This window comes from Typopeltis vanoorti, chromosome 14 (genome assembly GCF_054136105.1).
Source record: "Typopeltis vanoorti isolate ZY-2024b chromosome 14, IOZ_Tvanoo_1.0, whole genome shotgun sequence".
NCBI classification, from domain to species: domain Eukaryota; kingdom Metazoa; phylum Arthropoda; class Arachnida; order Uropygi; family Thelyphonidae; genus Typopeltis; species Typopeltis vanoorti.
In genome coordinates, this window is record NC_143562.1 from 101,803,139 (window position 1) to 101,817,689 (window position 14,551).

The 14,551-nt window shown below is 34.9% G+C and overlaps 1 protein-coding gene across 1 annotated transcript in view; it reads left to right on the top strand.

The window, feature by feature from the left end:
* The first annotated feature begins 320 nt into the window (after window positions 1-320).
* The window catches only part of LOC150099805 (uncharacterized), a 96,617-nt gene continuing 82,386 nt past the window's right edge, over window positions 321-14,551 (top strand). Inside the window, exons 1-2 of the mRNA XM_090403495.1 lie at window positions 321-351; window positions 9,149-10,266. Coding sequence (XP_090259621.1) covers window positions 9,205-10,266 — 1,062 coding nt within the window. The 5' untranslated portion in view covers window positions 321-351; window positions 9,149-9,204. The remainder of the gene's footprint in view (window positions 352-9,148; window positions 10,267-14,551) is intronic.

Sequence of the window (14,551 nt, forward strand, 5' to 3'; positions counted from 1 at the left end):
GCAATATTTTTACCAACTCTTCAATTTTCGTCCAGATGGAGCTACCTGTCAAATGACCACGATTCAGTGCCAAGAGACAGAGAGAGAGAGAGAGAGAGAGCTATGGTAATCGATAAACTGTATTTCAAGGGTCAAGGTTATACTTGTCACCGATGGTCGGCATCTCAGCTGCTAGGTGGCAGTATATATGCGTATGTGTGGCACTCAAATAACGTGTTCTCAGTCTATGGCCGGTGGTGTACCTGTGGAGGAGAGCAGCTGATGTCCTACATGTTAACATCTCGTCTCCTATCCTTCGTTTGTGGTATGAAGTTGGAACAGAAAGCTGGCGAGAGAAATCGCTAATATCAAGTAAGTCAACAATCACAATTATGTGTTAGCCTTCAAACACACTTCGAATAACAATTCAAGAGTATGTGGTAATTTAATATCTTCCAGTAGCATCTCCATAGTTACAAATATCAACAAAAATAAACAGGATCATAATAGCGTTCCATGTGTTATGTATATATTGTAACATCATATACAATACGTTTATGCTGAACTCTTCATAACTTTCATATGTTATCTTTTGTGGAAATTAACTATTTCAAGAATATTCTTAACACTTTTGTAAGTGTCCCCCTTAATCTTAAATTACTAAACACGGGATGGATGGATGTATCTGTGTATGTACTTTCCGGAAGTATTTAAAAAAAGTATCTTTGTTATTTATCAGAATTTAGTATTAATTTTAAAAAATACAAGTTACAGGTTTTGATGATATACATAGAAGTTGTTAATCTATGTAAGGATGCAAAAAAACTTTTCTCAGATGTGTAGTGCAAAAGAGCATACACAAGACACAGAATGTATAAGTTCAGTTATCAATTCACAAAGTCTTCTTGCTTTTTATACCAAAACACACACACATTTTTATTGCACAATTCACAAATGCTCTCACTTTTTATAGAATTTCATCAACTCCAGGTTGCATAAAATGTTAATTTTCGTAGTGCAGGTGAGAGGTAATAACAGGGTGTTTTAAGCTCCAACAAAATTGAAAACCTCAACAAATGTAATTAAGAAACCCTACGTTTTATGGCTGACTTTGTGTAATTATAGTAAAATAACGCTGTTATTGTAATCTCGTTATTCCATATCTTATTTTAATATATATAATATTTCTTTTTAACAGCATGTGCATGTATTTTACACACACACAAGCTGGATGAACTTATATACAGATTTCATCCGGCTCTATATACAGTATCAAATACCATACAAGGTAAGACGGAAAAAATCTCACTATCTTTTCCAATGATTTGTGTCAGAACTATTAACATTTCAACTACTGTAAAATGTTTCAGTCTAGGATTTTGTGTGTGCGTGAGAGAGAGAGAGAGAAAATAAGTTACATTCGTATGGTATTAGACAGAGAGAGAGAAAGAGAGAGAATCCTGTTATCTTATGCGTTTGAGATAGAAAGATAAGTAGCCTCAGCACTTGCAAAAAACCTATATTTTGGAAAGATATGACAGTGTTAATATTTCATTCTGTTGATTAAATTTTCTAAATATATTTCTAAAGCAATCCTTGGCCCGATCCTCATTTTGAATAGTTTTGGTATAATAAATTTTACTCAGAGCACATAGGTATGAGTCAATTTCATAATGTTAAAGTAGTATTATAGCTATCAATATTATATATACAAATATATACATATACACACGTACTGGATTAATTTGCTATAAAGATTTAAGAAGACAATTATTTAAGATGCCAGAGCTATACTGCTCTGGCATCAAGTAATGTAACTAGAAGTGTCAGACTGCGCTCTCTCGGAAAAATACGATTTTTAAAACTTTTTTGTATTTTTACCTGGGCTGAAAACCGATCTCTAGAGACCAAGCATGGAACGTTTCAAATCACTTCAAGCCTTCAATAGGCGGGGATGTGGTCACACACCGGGCAATGAAATTCGTCTATCACCAAAAGACAAATCAAAAAACATCCATGCTTACGGGGGAATTCAAACCTACAGCCTGTTAATAGTGTAGCGAATACGCTTGGCAACCAGGCCGGCATGGTGCACACTAAAATATCACATATTTCGTTTATTTATTTTTATTTTTTTCACTTCAGAAAATATCTATGATGTGCGTTCAACTCGAACGCAGAAGAGGTGGAAATATTAACACGGGATCCTATCCTCAGCTATTAAACGCTGAACCTACTGCTATTACAGAGACATCTTTATCATCAAAAGAAACTTTCCTATGATTGAGAAAGATAGACACTATCTGCCAAATTATAACTAAAACTCAATATAATAGCAAAAATAACCAAAGTAACAGTCATAAATTGTTATTTTTATACTAATATTTCGTTTTTCTTTAGAGATGAAGACTGATATCTGAGTCCATTCTGTACAGACTACTAACGCTTAGATTTTAGTTGACTACTAACAATGGTTATAAGGCACAATTTTGTACTTGATGTACTTTAATGTCACAAAACTTATGCCCAGTTACACTGATTTTGATTTGCTAGTTTACCATTTACTGATTCCGAAAGATTTAAAATATGTTGATATGGGCAGTACTTATTGTATGGCCTAGAGAAATCAGAAGCCTTAATCCTTAACTGAGGGATAAGAATAAAAGTACAAGCGATACAAAATAGAGGGAGGTGTTTAAACGAGACAAACGCAAACAGCAACGAACAATATTCTCACCCCGTTAGTGAGAGAAAGATATTACAGTTATGAATACAAATAAGCATTTTTTAAAATACTGTAAGAACTGCGGTATTTTTAATACAAAATACAGCAGAAGTAATTAAACTGAAATTATTGTAGCCCTTGAGGTACCCTAAAAACTGACTGCAGCAAAAAATATTGCCATTCCCTATTTTACATTAAAGCATGTTTCATTCTTGTTTAAAAAGTTAAACATAAAATGACAAAAATTTGTAGACTTCATGATTAACAGTTATCAGGCTATTGGATACTAACGCAAGAAAATAATAATAATAACAATTAAAAAAATATATATATATATAAGAGAATAAAAGTTGAGCAGCTCTCAGATGTGAAGTGTAGACTAAAATACACAAAGATTATTGAAGAAAAAATGAAAGAGTTTGAGAACAGCAACCAAACCTTGGAGATTCAGTGGCAAGCCTTGAAGAAAACACTGACTGATTCAGCCAGAGAGGCATGTGGTGAGGTTGTCTGCAAGGATCGAAAAATCAGAACTCCATGGTGGACACAGGAAGTTACAGGCAGTGAAGGAAAAGAAGTATATCAAAAGTTCCTGGCAAATAAGACAGCTTGTGCTCTGAGAGAATACAGAGACAAATGTAAAGACAATATGCCCGTTGAGTGGTAAAAAACACTCAACAGGCATACATATCCATACTTGAAGTAGAAAAAGCCATCAAAGGCTTGAAGTGTGGAAAGGCAGCAGGAGTAGATGATATTTGACCAGAAATGCTGAAGTATGGTGGTATAAAAGTCTTACAGTGGCTGCACTGCATAGTTCAGAAAGCCTGGACAGAGGGACGAATTCCCGATGATTGGAGTAGAGCTCTCATAGTACCCATATATAAAAAGAGAAATAAAACTGAATGTGAAAATTACAGAGGTATTTCCCTACTGAGTGTTCCTGGCAAGATCTATGCAAGTATACTTGAGAAACGGTTGAGAATAATTGTGGAAGAAAAGCTTGGTGAAAAACAAGCTGGATTCAGGCCAAATAGGGGCTGTCAGGATCAGATCTTCACTTTACGACAAATAGTTGAGAAAGCATGGGAATATAACAAAGATCTATATTTAAGTTTTGTCGATCTGGAAAAGGCATATGACAAGCTGCCAAGAGAGAAGCTATTCAATACGCTACTGTTATATGGTGTCAATGGGACATTATATCAAGCAATACTTAGTCTTTATTTGAGTTGTAAGTCAGCAGTTAGAATTGAAGGAAGTGCAGGAAGATGGTTTAATGTTAAATCTGGTGTGAGACAAGAATGTACATTATCCCATCTGGTATTATCTATATGGATCACATTATGAAGGAAAATGGTATTAAACATGATATCAAAATTGGAGATGTTAATGTCAGCTCTTTGCTTTATGCGGACGATGTTATACTTCTAAATAAATCTGCTACAAGTCTGCAAGATTCCTTGACTAAATTGAATAACTGTTGTAATAGATATGGTATGAAGGTCAGCAATAAAAAGACAAAGACAATGAAGATAGGCAGAATCGTCGAAAATGTCAACTGCGTTGTGAATTGAGAACCTGTGGAACAAGTAAAACATTTCAGCTACTTAGGCACGATTTTTAGTGAAGATGGTAAATTAAATATGGAAATAGACAACAGAATCAACAAAGCTAGTATGGTAGGAAATCACTTGAATAAATTCATATGGAATAAGAGAGAAATTAGTCGGAACACTAAACTAGCTGTATACAAGACAGTGTTCAAACCAATTTTAACTTATGGATCTGAGAGCTGGGTCAGAAGTAAAACACTTGACCAAAGACTAGAGACCGCAGATATGAGAGTCCTGAGAAAGATTAGAGGCGTGAATAGATGGCATCAATGGCAATATCATATTAAAAATGAGGATATTAGGAAAGAACATGACATTGTCAGCATCCAGGAATGCGTTAGCAGAGCTAATCTAAGGTGGTATGGTCACTTAAATAGAATCGGCGAGGAAAGATTAGCAAAACAAGTGTTCTCTGCCAGGTTGGCAGGAAAACGATCCAGAGGAAGACCAAGATATAGGTGGATTGATACTGTACAAAGTTTCTTAGATGATAGAAATATAAGATCTGATAATGTTGGAGTCTTGATAAGTAACAGACTAATTTGGAGAAAAATTGTAGATAGGAAGTTAGTAATGATGTAAATTTTTCATGTAGTACTATCATATACTGTACACCCCTTGAGGGTACATGGCAGGAATTTGATGATGATATATATATATATATATATATATATATATATATATATATATATAGAAAGAGAGAGAAAATGCATTTTGGAACATACGCTTCCATAATTATTATTAATACAATTTGTACAAACTTGCACAATTTCTACACACGCCTTATTCTTTGTATGATTCTATCTTATTTCACTTTTGAAATATATTCTCCACGATTACGTATTACTTTTCGAAATTAAAAATATATAACATATCAACTTATAATTTCTAAAATTTGATTTAGAAGAGGTCAGTTTGAATTGAAAATACTCTATTTATATGGTTTTCTGCATCTGATTCAAATCTTAAATTTCATCTGACTATATGTCTCTCTAATTAAGGAATATTCTTCGTATAATTTGCCTCCATTTATATTTTCTAATTCGCAGAATTGCTAAGGAGAATGAACTGAGAGAAAACAAAATGTACATTCCTGCACTACTATTCTGTATATTAAGATAATCCATTTTGCACTGCGAAAAAAAAAAAAAAAAAAAAAAAAAAAAAAAAAAAAAATGCCCATAATTCTATTCTCGAGTTTTAAATCTAAATCTTTAATAAAATTGTATATTTGAATAGCTGAAATTTTTTTATTCTAAAGTTTTGATTGCATGAATATTTTCATTACTTGACTTATAAAAAATAACTGTTTCGAAATTGAAATAGTTATTATCTTCAAATACCTACCACAGATTATTTGGACAATCTTCTTCAACAAAACTTCCAAAGTAGCTTGTTAATGGAAACTAACTTTCAAAGCTTCGAAATTCTATCCACAGCTGGTAATAAACTGAGCTATTTGGTTAGCATGTGTTGTAACATTTGCATATATTCTAAAATATTTCCATCGAAAATTTCCAGTAATTCATAGAATTCCTTTAGTTCTGCTGTCTTAATAGAGGAAAAAAAACATTCAGTACAGCTTAGTTAATCTAATTCCATTAAGTCTTTCAGATTAATTGATCCGTATCATGAAGCATTAAGAATGATATGAGCCAAAAGTTCACAGATAAAAAATTGTTTCATGGACTTTCATTTTAGATTTTTGAATAATGCTATCAGTTTTGCGATTATTATAACACTGATGTTATCAGCCGTAAAAGGCGAGTAAAAATACAAATCAGCAATATACAATTTATTTTATTTATTGTGTAATTGCAGTTTGAACTTCTCTTCATGATCCTGATAACAATTTTACATGCAAATATGTTTGGCTAAATTCCATATTACATATTCTTTTCCAACTTCGGAAACGTACAATTACACATTCGGCTTAAACATCAATGATGACCTCGTTTTAATATTGCGAAAAAAGGACTGTCCAACTTAAAGCAAGACATGTGGCAATCCTACAAGGCAGACCTGTCTGGAAACATGCATTTAGCAACAACAACAACAAAAAAAAAAAATAAATAAATAAAAAATATATATATATATAGGGTATTTTTCGCCTTATAAGACGCACCATAGTACTGGACGTATCACATATTTCATGTCGAAGTTTCGGGGAAAAAAAATATTCTTTGCAGTATAAGACGCACGAATTATGTATCAAATTTTTCATATAAATATTATTATTTTTTATTTTAAATTTTATTAGATGAATTATCCGTTTATTAGATAAAAAAACAATTCTTAAAAAAATTAAGTCGTTAAAATCTAATATATAATATACAGTAATCCCTCGATTAATGCGTTCTTTAAAACAGGCGCATTAATCGAAAATGCACTAATCGAATATAATAACCTATGGGAAAAAAAGTATAATTCGGTCCTTAAATTTCTTTTTTGAACCTAATTTTTTAATAAAAGAATTAAGGTATGTCTCAGGGCCTAGTTAAAGGAAAACTATGAAGCTGAAAGACAATAAAACATATTCAGAATATAAATTTTATTATTCTACTTCTTAACAAAGAAGAGGCAATAGGTATGGCCCTATTGCCTCTTCTAAAATTTTACTGCTTCTCTTTTCATCAGGGTCAGCCTCTAAGCATTAGAGGCTGACCCTGATGAGGTAAACAGTTACCATTTTAAAAACTACAATGATCATAAAAGAGAAGTTAATTTTCCGATTGGTAATAATACACAACTCATCGCAGAAGACGGATTGATTACCCTATTATAGGAATGGATTCTCCTTTTTGTGACATGCAGAAGTGTCGAAGGCTATCGAATCTGTGGGCGTACTATAGCAGACGACATAAATTTTTGCGGTAAAAATTTGGAACGTGTACATGGAAGTAGTGTAGTATGCCATTAAAAATAACTTTGTGAAATGTTTTATATCGGTAACTAAATTATTTCATTCTAATGAATGATTTTTTTTAAATAATTAGCCATAAAAATGTATAGATAGAAAATTTTTAAAATCTGTAACATTTATTTTTAAGATGTATATAGGCGCACTAATCGAATTTGGATATCGAAAACAAACGACGCACTAATCGGGGGAGCATTAATCAAGGGATTAAACAATAGCTCTTTTTTTTTATAAATTTCATTAATCTTTTCAAATTTTTATTCATCTTCACTCTCAAAATTTTCTGAACTTGATTCTTCATCAGAAACCGAGTCATCGCTGTCTTGAAATAATAAGTCGTCCTCCGTACCATCAAGAGAATTATTAATGCCACACTTTTGAAAAGATTTTATAATAATTTCGGGTTTCACTTCATTCCATGAACTCTTTACCCATTCGCACACCTGTGAAATTGTGGCCTTCTTTCTCCTACCTGTAGATGTTTCCTCAAAATTTGGAGATTGCATCCAATTGACCCATTTTTCGCTCGTAAATCATTTAAATGGTTTGTTTATGGTGGTGAGTCCTCTTGGAATTACAGCTTGTGTGTTCATTTTGCGAAGTTCATTCTTAAAGGCTTCGGTTTTATGGCATCTAAACTGATCCCCATACTAACAAAGCAGGTTTCTAACTAAATTGTGACGACGTCCGGACCACACCTTTATCCATAGCTTCATCCCTTCCTCATTCATCCTTTCGGATGAATGTGAATGTAAACTCCTTTTGGGAAGTATTTCTTTGGGTATTGTTTTTCGGTTAAAAATTAAAAAAAAAAAAAGTTGCACTTCTGTTTCATTCGCACAGCACGACAAAATAACAGCATATTGGTTTTTTTCGTGACGAGAAGTCTTAACAATGATAATTTTTTTACCTTTGGAGTCAACAGTCTTGTTCGAGGACACATCAAAAATCAGAGGCACTTCACCCAATATTAGCTATCTATGAAAGTTCAAAATTGTCTTGTTTTCTAGCATTTATGACGAGTCTGTGAAACTCAATTTTATTTTCGAATTCCTCTGGCATTTTTTTTGTGATATTTTCGCTTTTAAACGCATGCATAAATCAGTTCTCTTCATAAATCTAAAGCACCGTACTGGCGATCCTGTAAAATCGATGATACTTCTTTCCGTTGCCAATAATTTTTCTCGTTGAATAATACTTTTTGTAGAATACGCAGCAACCCGATGTTCTTTGATCCATTATCCAAGTTTTTTAATTCATTTTCAATTTCTGGCCATTTTGCCGGTTTGCTGAGGAGATTGTGCTTTTTAGAATTTGCTTCTATTAAATGCTGCTCTTGTTTCCTCCAAGTTCGTGCCGTTTTTTCTGTAGGCGGAGGCCCAAAGTGCCGCTCTGCTGCCTTATTGTCATTCTTTTTTGCGTACTCAATCACAGTACGCTTAAACGCAGTTGTATAGTATGTCTGTGCTTCGTAGAATCCATGGGCTATAAAAAAAATTAAATATAATAATGTATTGATTACTAGTTTACATGCGCGACCGTTAAACCGTGCAACTATTCAAACTGATCACGCATTACCGACAAGCGATGACGCACTGTAACTGCGCATATATAAAAAACATATCGGTGTATACGACTCGGGTTTATAACACGCATTCGGCTTATAGTACACAACCTAATTTTCAGATAAATTTTAGGTACAAAAAGGTGCGTCTTATAAGGCGAAAAATATGGTATTTGGGTGGAGTAGATGGCTGATGTGTAACATCCTCTGGTGCTTACCAGTTCCTATTTCCGCGAAGCTACCTTGAAACTTTACAAGCGACAGAGGTGGGGAGTGGAAGAGATGTTAATGTTTGTTATATGGAACTAGAGATGAGATGTTCTCGTTTTTTTCTCTCTTTTCAGTGCTCCACAAGATAAGATGGAAGCACGGTACAGGCTGACTACGGCACGACAGAATCATGGGTCGAACGGCTTGTGTCTCTTGCTATGTGTGTTGCCGCGAATTCGGTTCTCGATCTATTGCCGTTCACGAACCCAAATGTCTCGAGAGATGGCGAGCTGCTAATAAAGCCCTACCGCCAGAGAAGAGATCTCCAACCCCTGTTAAGCCAATTGGATGGAAGTATAGCAAAGAAACTACATGGACCTGTCCAGTTTGTCAAACCATTGTGATAGCTGCCAAAAAAGGCGAGCATGCAGCAGCATGCTTCGAAAAGACTCCGGTTAAGGAACCGCATGAGCAGAAAAGTGAGGTACTTTACAAAAGTGACCAACCAGAACAAGAATCTGTAATTGCTGGAAAAGACAAGCTGCTTTCTACCAAGCCTCATAGATTTAGAATTGCAAAATTTAATGCTGCCAAGATCAAACATAACGTGAAAGCATGTGGAAGTAGGCCCAACAGCACCAAGACAGTTCCTACAAGCAGGAAGACGGTTCGTCCTAAAACTAAAGTTCTTCGGAGACCAACCCCTAATTTGAAACATCCTGTAATTAAAGCCAGTTCTAAAGAAAATATACTGCATGACTCTAAAGAAACAAGCAAGAATCCCAAACGACTAAAAACAAACGATGGCGGCACCGATTCTAGCAGGTCGAAACTCCCAAGAAAGATAAATGAATGTAATGCAACAAAATCGGACACAGAAAGGAAGAAAATAAATGCAGGTTCCGTTCAGGTGCCCAGTCCATGTATTACTTGTAATCGTAGCATTGCTCCAGAACGATTGCACAGTCATCTTCAATCCAAAACTGAACAGAAATTAACCGTTTCAAATCGAGTAATACAAACCTCAAAAATATGTAAACCTCTTAAACAAAAGATGCCGTCACCCGATTCTAAGAGGAAACGAATAACAAAAGCTGAACAAAGAAGTGTAGCAGGACAAGGAGCAAGACAAATTAACACACATATTTCGGTTAAGCTAAAGAAAGAAGCAGAAGCACAAAGTCCAAAGACTTGTCCTAAATGTTCCCAAAAAAATGAGAATATCCTTCGAAAGCAAGATACGGAAGTTCAGGTATGTATTATTACAATTCTTACAAAAACTTAAGGCATATAATTATATATGTTTAATATGCTAACGTCTGTCTGTTGAGTCGAATGCAAGAGGAAAACAGACATTTTGATTGTCAGATTAAATCAATCAGTCTTACCAGTCTATTTCAAGACTCCACAGACACCTGAAAAATACTAATCTTCCTAAACTGTGTGCATATTGCTCCTTGACACTACTTTACCAGTTAATCCTAACAAAATATTTACTATGAAGCTAACTGCCTGCCTTCGAAATATCAGCATTACAGGTTAAAATCGCCAAACTCGTTAACTAGAAACATGAGATCGCTTTAATTTTTTTTCCATAAATGGAAGTACTGTATATGGGAACTGTACGTAGTAACTTTATAGTAACTGTGTATGATTATTATGTAATCCATGGTTGTTGAGTTAAACACCTGCGGATGACTAGAAATACTGAACCGAATAAACATAATGGTATTTTCTGAAGTAATGTTTAATATAATAATTTTTTTTTCTATCAGGAACACCACGCAAACGGAATATCCGTTTATTCAAAATGTCACTGAAATGTTTGAAGACATTAATGCAACTTAATAAAGGAAGTGGTAGCTTAGAGGGGGAAGAAAATTTAACTGGAAGTTCATTATAAAATCAAGAATTTCCAGTCTTCATATATTAAGTTTCGAGACTGTCGATTGATTTTACGAGATTCTCGTATTCTCGAAATTTAGAACCATCGAGGAGAGATTATTTACTGGTGCAATTTTAAATTCTGAATAATAATACTGAAATGCTTGAGAGTAGTGTTTGTTAGTTGTACTCAGTCTTAAAGTGGCTTGGTAAATACAGGTTATGCATGAACTGTTCTTTTTTTCACCTACAGTTTATATACGAAAGAGAATAGTATCAAGTACAACACAGATAAGTTTTCGACAATGCTATTTGAAAGAGAAGAGTTTTAGAGCGCGCAAAAATATCGTATATTTCCATTTCAAAATAATGTAGAACCTTTGACTACCGGGTACCACTAATCGAATAAACTCGCCTACTGACCATGAAACATACATTGCATCTTGTCAGATAAGTTGAATATAATGGATCTGGAAGTATGTCTTAGTCGTTAAACAAAAGTACTCTATTGGAATAAATGACTGCTTTCTCCTCCTTAAATACTGTACATTTATGTAATAAAATTTAGAATGTCACTAACATATGTCCACGTGGTTCAATTTTAATTATTGTCGGATCACTTATGAAAACAGAACCGATTTTAATCATTTCATCTAGTTGATGAAATTTAATGAAATTTAGTATCGCTATTAAAACTTATCGATTACTTTATAAATTTGATTGCAAACTGATCGTTTGTAATGGCAAAAGTATTCCAAACGAAATGAAAAAAATTAAAAAAGCACTAACATCCGATTGACCTCTTTGAATAATTATTCAGTTTTATAAAATGACACTTTTCGTGAAAATAATGGAAATGACTGAACTCTGAACAATTTCATACTGTTTTTATAGAAACAGAAGAGGATGATAAGGTTGAATATTTATCTGTTATACGCATCGATGAAATGCAGTAGTCTTCGCTATTAACACTAGTCCTAGATTCAGAACTACTTCAGGAAACTTTTTTTCTTCCTGAAATGATAATATTATTATCCCATAATATTGCTTAATATCCAACATGATAACAAGCAATATTATCGTAGCAAGGCTTATACGTTGGTCATACGTAAATGGTAATTGACTTAAGGAATTTACAACGCATAAAACGGATATTAATTAAAGGAAATTTTAATGAATACCTTCAATATTTCGGCAACATCACGTTGCCATCTTCAGGAACATACAAATATGGTATGTGCACGCAGGCACTAACAACAGCAAATGAGGAAGAAGGCAAGAAAGTAATATTGTTCCTAAAGTCCCAATGGTGCCCCCTAGCGGGCTAATTGGGTTGTCTTGGCCGTTGGGCTGAAGTTCTCATGATGTAAGTCTCCCAAATTTGGGGCAGTCTCATGCACCCAAATTTGTTGAGGTTTGGAACGTTTTTTTAGAGCTGATGATGATTCCATGAATAATATTTCGTGCTTGAACTTCCTGCGGTGTATTATTTTAAGTAAAGTTTCCTTTAATTAATATCCGTTTTATGCGTTGTAAATTCCTTAAGTCAATTACCAGTTAAGCAATATTATCATATCGGATAATATTGCTTATATTATCCGATATGATAATAACAGAGCCTCTGTAGATCATTTGGTATAGAAGAAGCCCTTTGGTTGGAAAGACCTGGATTCGATTCCCGTTCATGACGTGAATCGAACTTTATCGACTAAAGATGAGTTAGCCGGTCTCATATCGCGGTAGGTTTTTTTCCCCACCCGGAAACTCTCCCCCCTACCCCAGAACAGACAAACCAGTCCCGTCAACACAGACGAATTTACAGCCATGAATACTTACGATAATATGTGGAAGAGATAGGGTCCTCACCACATGTCATACCCCCGTAGTTAACCATGAGTCACATCATGGTAGTCACCTCCTAGATAGATGGCAGTGGAATGGGATGGGATGATAATAATTCCTTCTTGGCTTGAATGAATTTGATATTTAGGATAATATTAAAATATGTGTCCGCGCGGTTAGCCTAGTGGCTATGCACTTCGCAACTATATGCCTGGGAAAGGAGTGTCCTGGGCTCGATTCCCGTCGCCGACGTAAGGAGCTTAAGGATCTTTCTTAGACATAGCCAAGTTAGCCGGTCTTGGGGTGGATAGCAGGGTTTTTCTCCCCAGTTTATCTGGGGGGATTTTCCTCCCGCAAGCAGGAAAGCCGGCCCCGTGAACACACGCAGCTACAGCCATAAAATATACCGAGGCATAGGGCCAGTCACCTTATCCTCGGGACGGGTACGACTTAGAAGCAGGGCCGATCCGAGAGTATCTGATGCCCCTAGGCAAAGCAAATTTAGGCGCCCCCTATACATTGTCTTAATATATACATTGTAGCAAAATCTGGCGCCCCGAAGTCTTAGCGCCCCTAGGCGATTGCCTAGGTTCACCTAATGGTAAAATCGGCCCTGCTTAGAAGGGCTTAAAGATAGCTCTGTAACAGCCCAGTAAGGCCTAATACGTAGAAGGGAGAAGAAGAACGTTAAAATATGTAATTCCAATTAGGCTGACTACTTGACTGGCAAAATTTACGCATCCATAAAAAAATTCCTGCTAACAATACCTATAACAAGCAAAAAAAAAAAAAAAAAACTAGAGATTCGATAATGTCTCTACATAAAAGAGTAAATATTCAGATCCTCCGTAGCTCAGTTGATTTCGACAGAGACCTCTGGTTGAAAAGATCCGAGTTCGAATTTCATCTATGACGCGAATAATCTTTATCAGGTCTTTTCAGTGAAAGGTGAGTTAGCCGGTCTCATACGGATGTGGACGGTTTGCTCCGGAAACTCGGCTTTTTCGTACCTCAAACACTGGAACGGTTTTGTTCCAGTGGACACATACATCTGCAGACATTACTAACTGAGATGGAAGAGATCAGAGCCTCATCATCTTATGTTTCCACTGCACATTATGGATCAGAGTAGAGAACCGTGATAGTCAACCTCCTGGATGGAGATGACACTGGACAGGACAATATAAATATTCATTATTTTATATCGATTAGAAAAACACACGTGTCAAACATGAGCGAACTGCGCTAATGTAGTTTTTTTATTATTATTTTTTTTTTTTTGCCTGCTGAGAACCAACAGTTCAGGCGAGTGAATACCTTAATTAAAAGCAGTAATAAAACACACGAACATATGAGATTCTAATTATAGATCACATTTTAATCATGCACTAACATGTCCAAGGTTTTCCTATTTTCTAAGTTCTCGATCCCTTTCGAAGTTTCTGTTTAGGTTTTAAAGACAATATTGCTCGCCCCTTGCTTTTATAAATGAAACGATTTAACAATGTAACACCAGTGATTTAAGTGATGCGGAAGGTTGGAAAAAAGGAAAAAAAAACTTCCAGAACCGGCTAACTCACCCTTAAAAAGTTCTGATAAAGGTTCTTCGCGTCCTAGATGAGACTCGAATCCACATCTTTACAACCGAAGGGCTGTTCAACTGAGTTACGGAGGCTCCTAGCTTTATTTACATAAACACTGATAAGAATTCAAGTTTCTGAAAAGCTGATAATATTTTTTCCTCGTTTCGTTTCTCATATTCTAAGCAACATTATTTAAATCCATTTTTATCTAAAAGTCACCAATGGGGG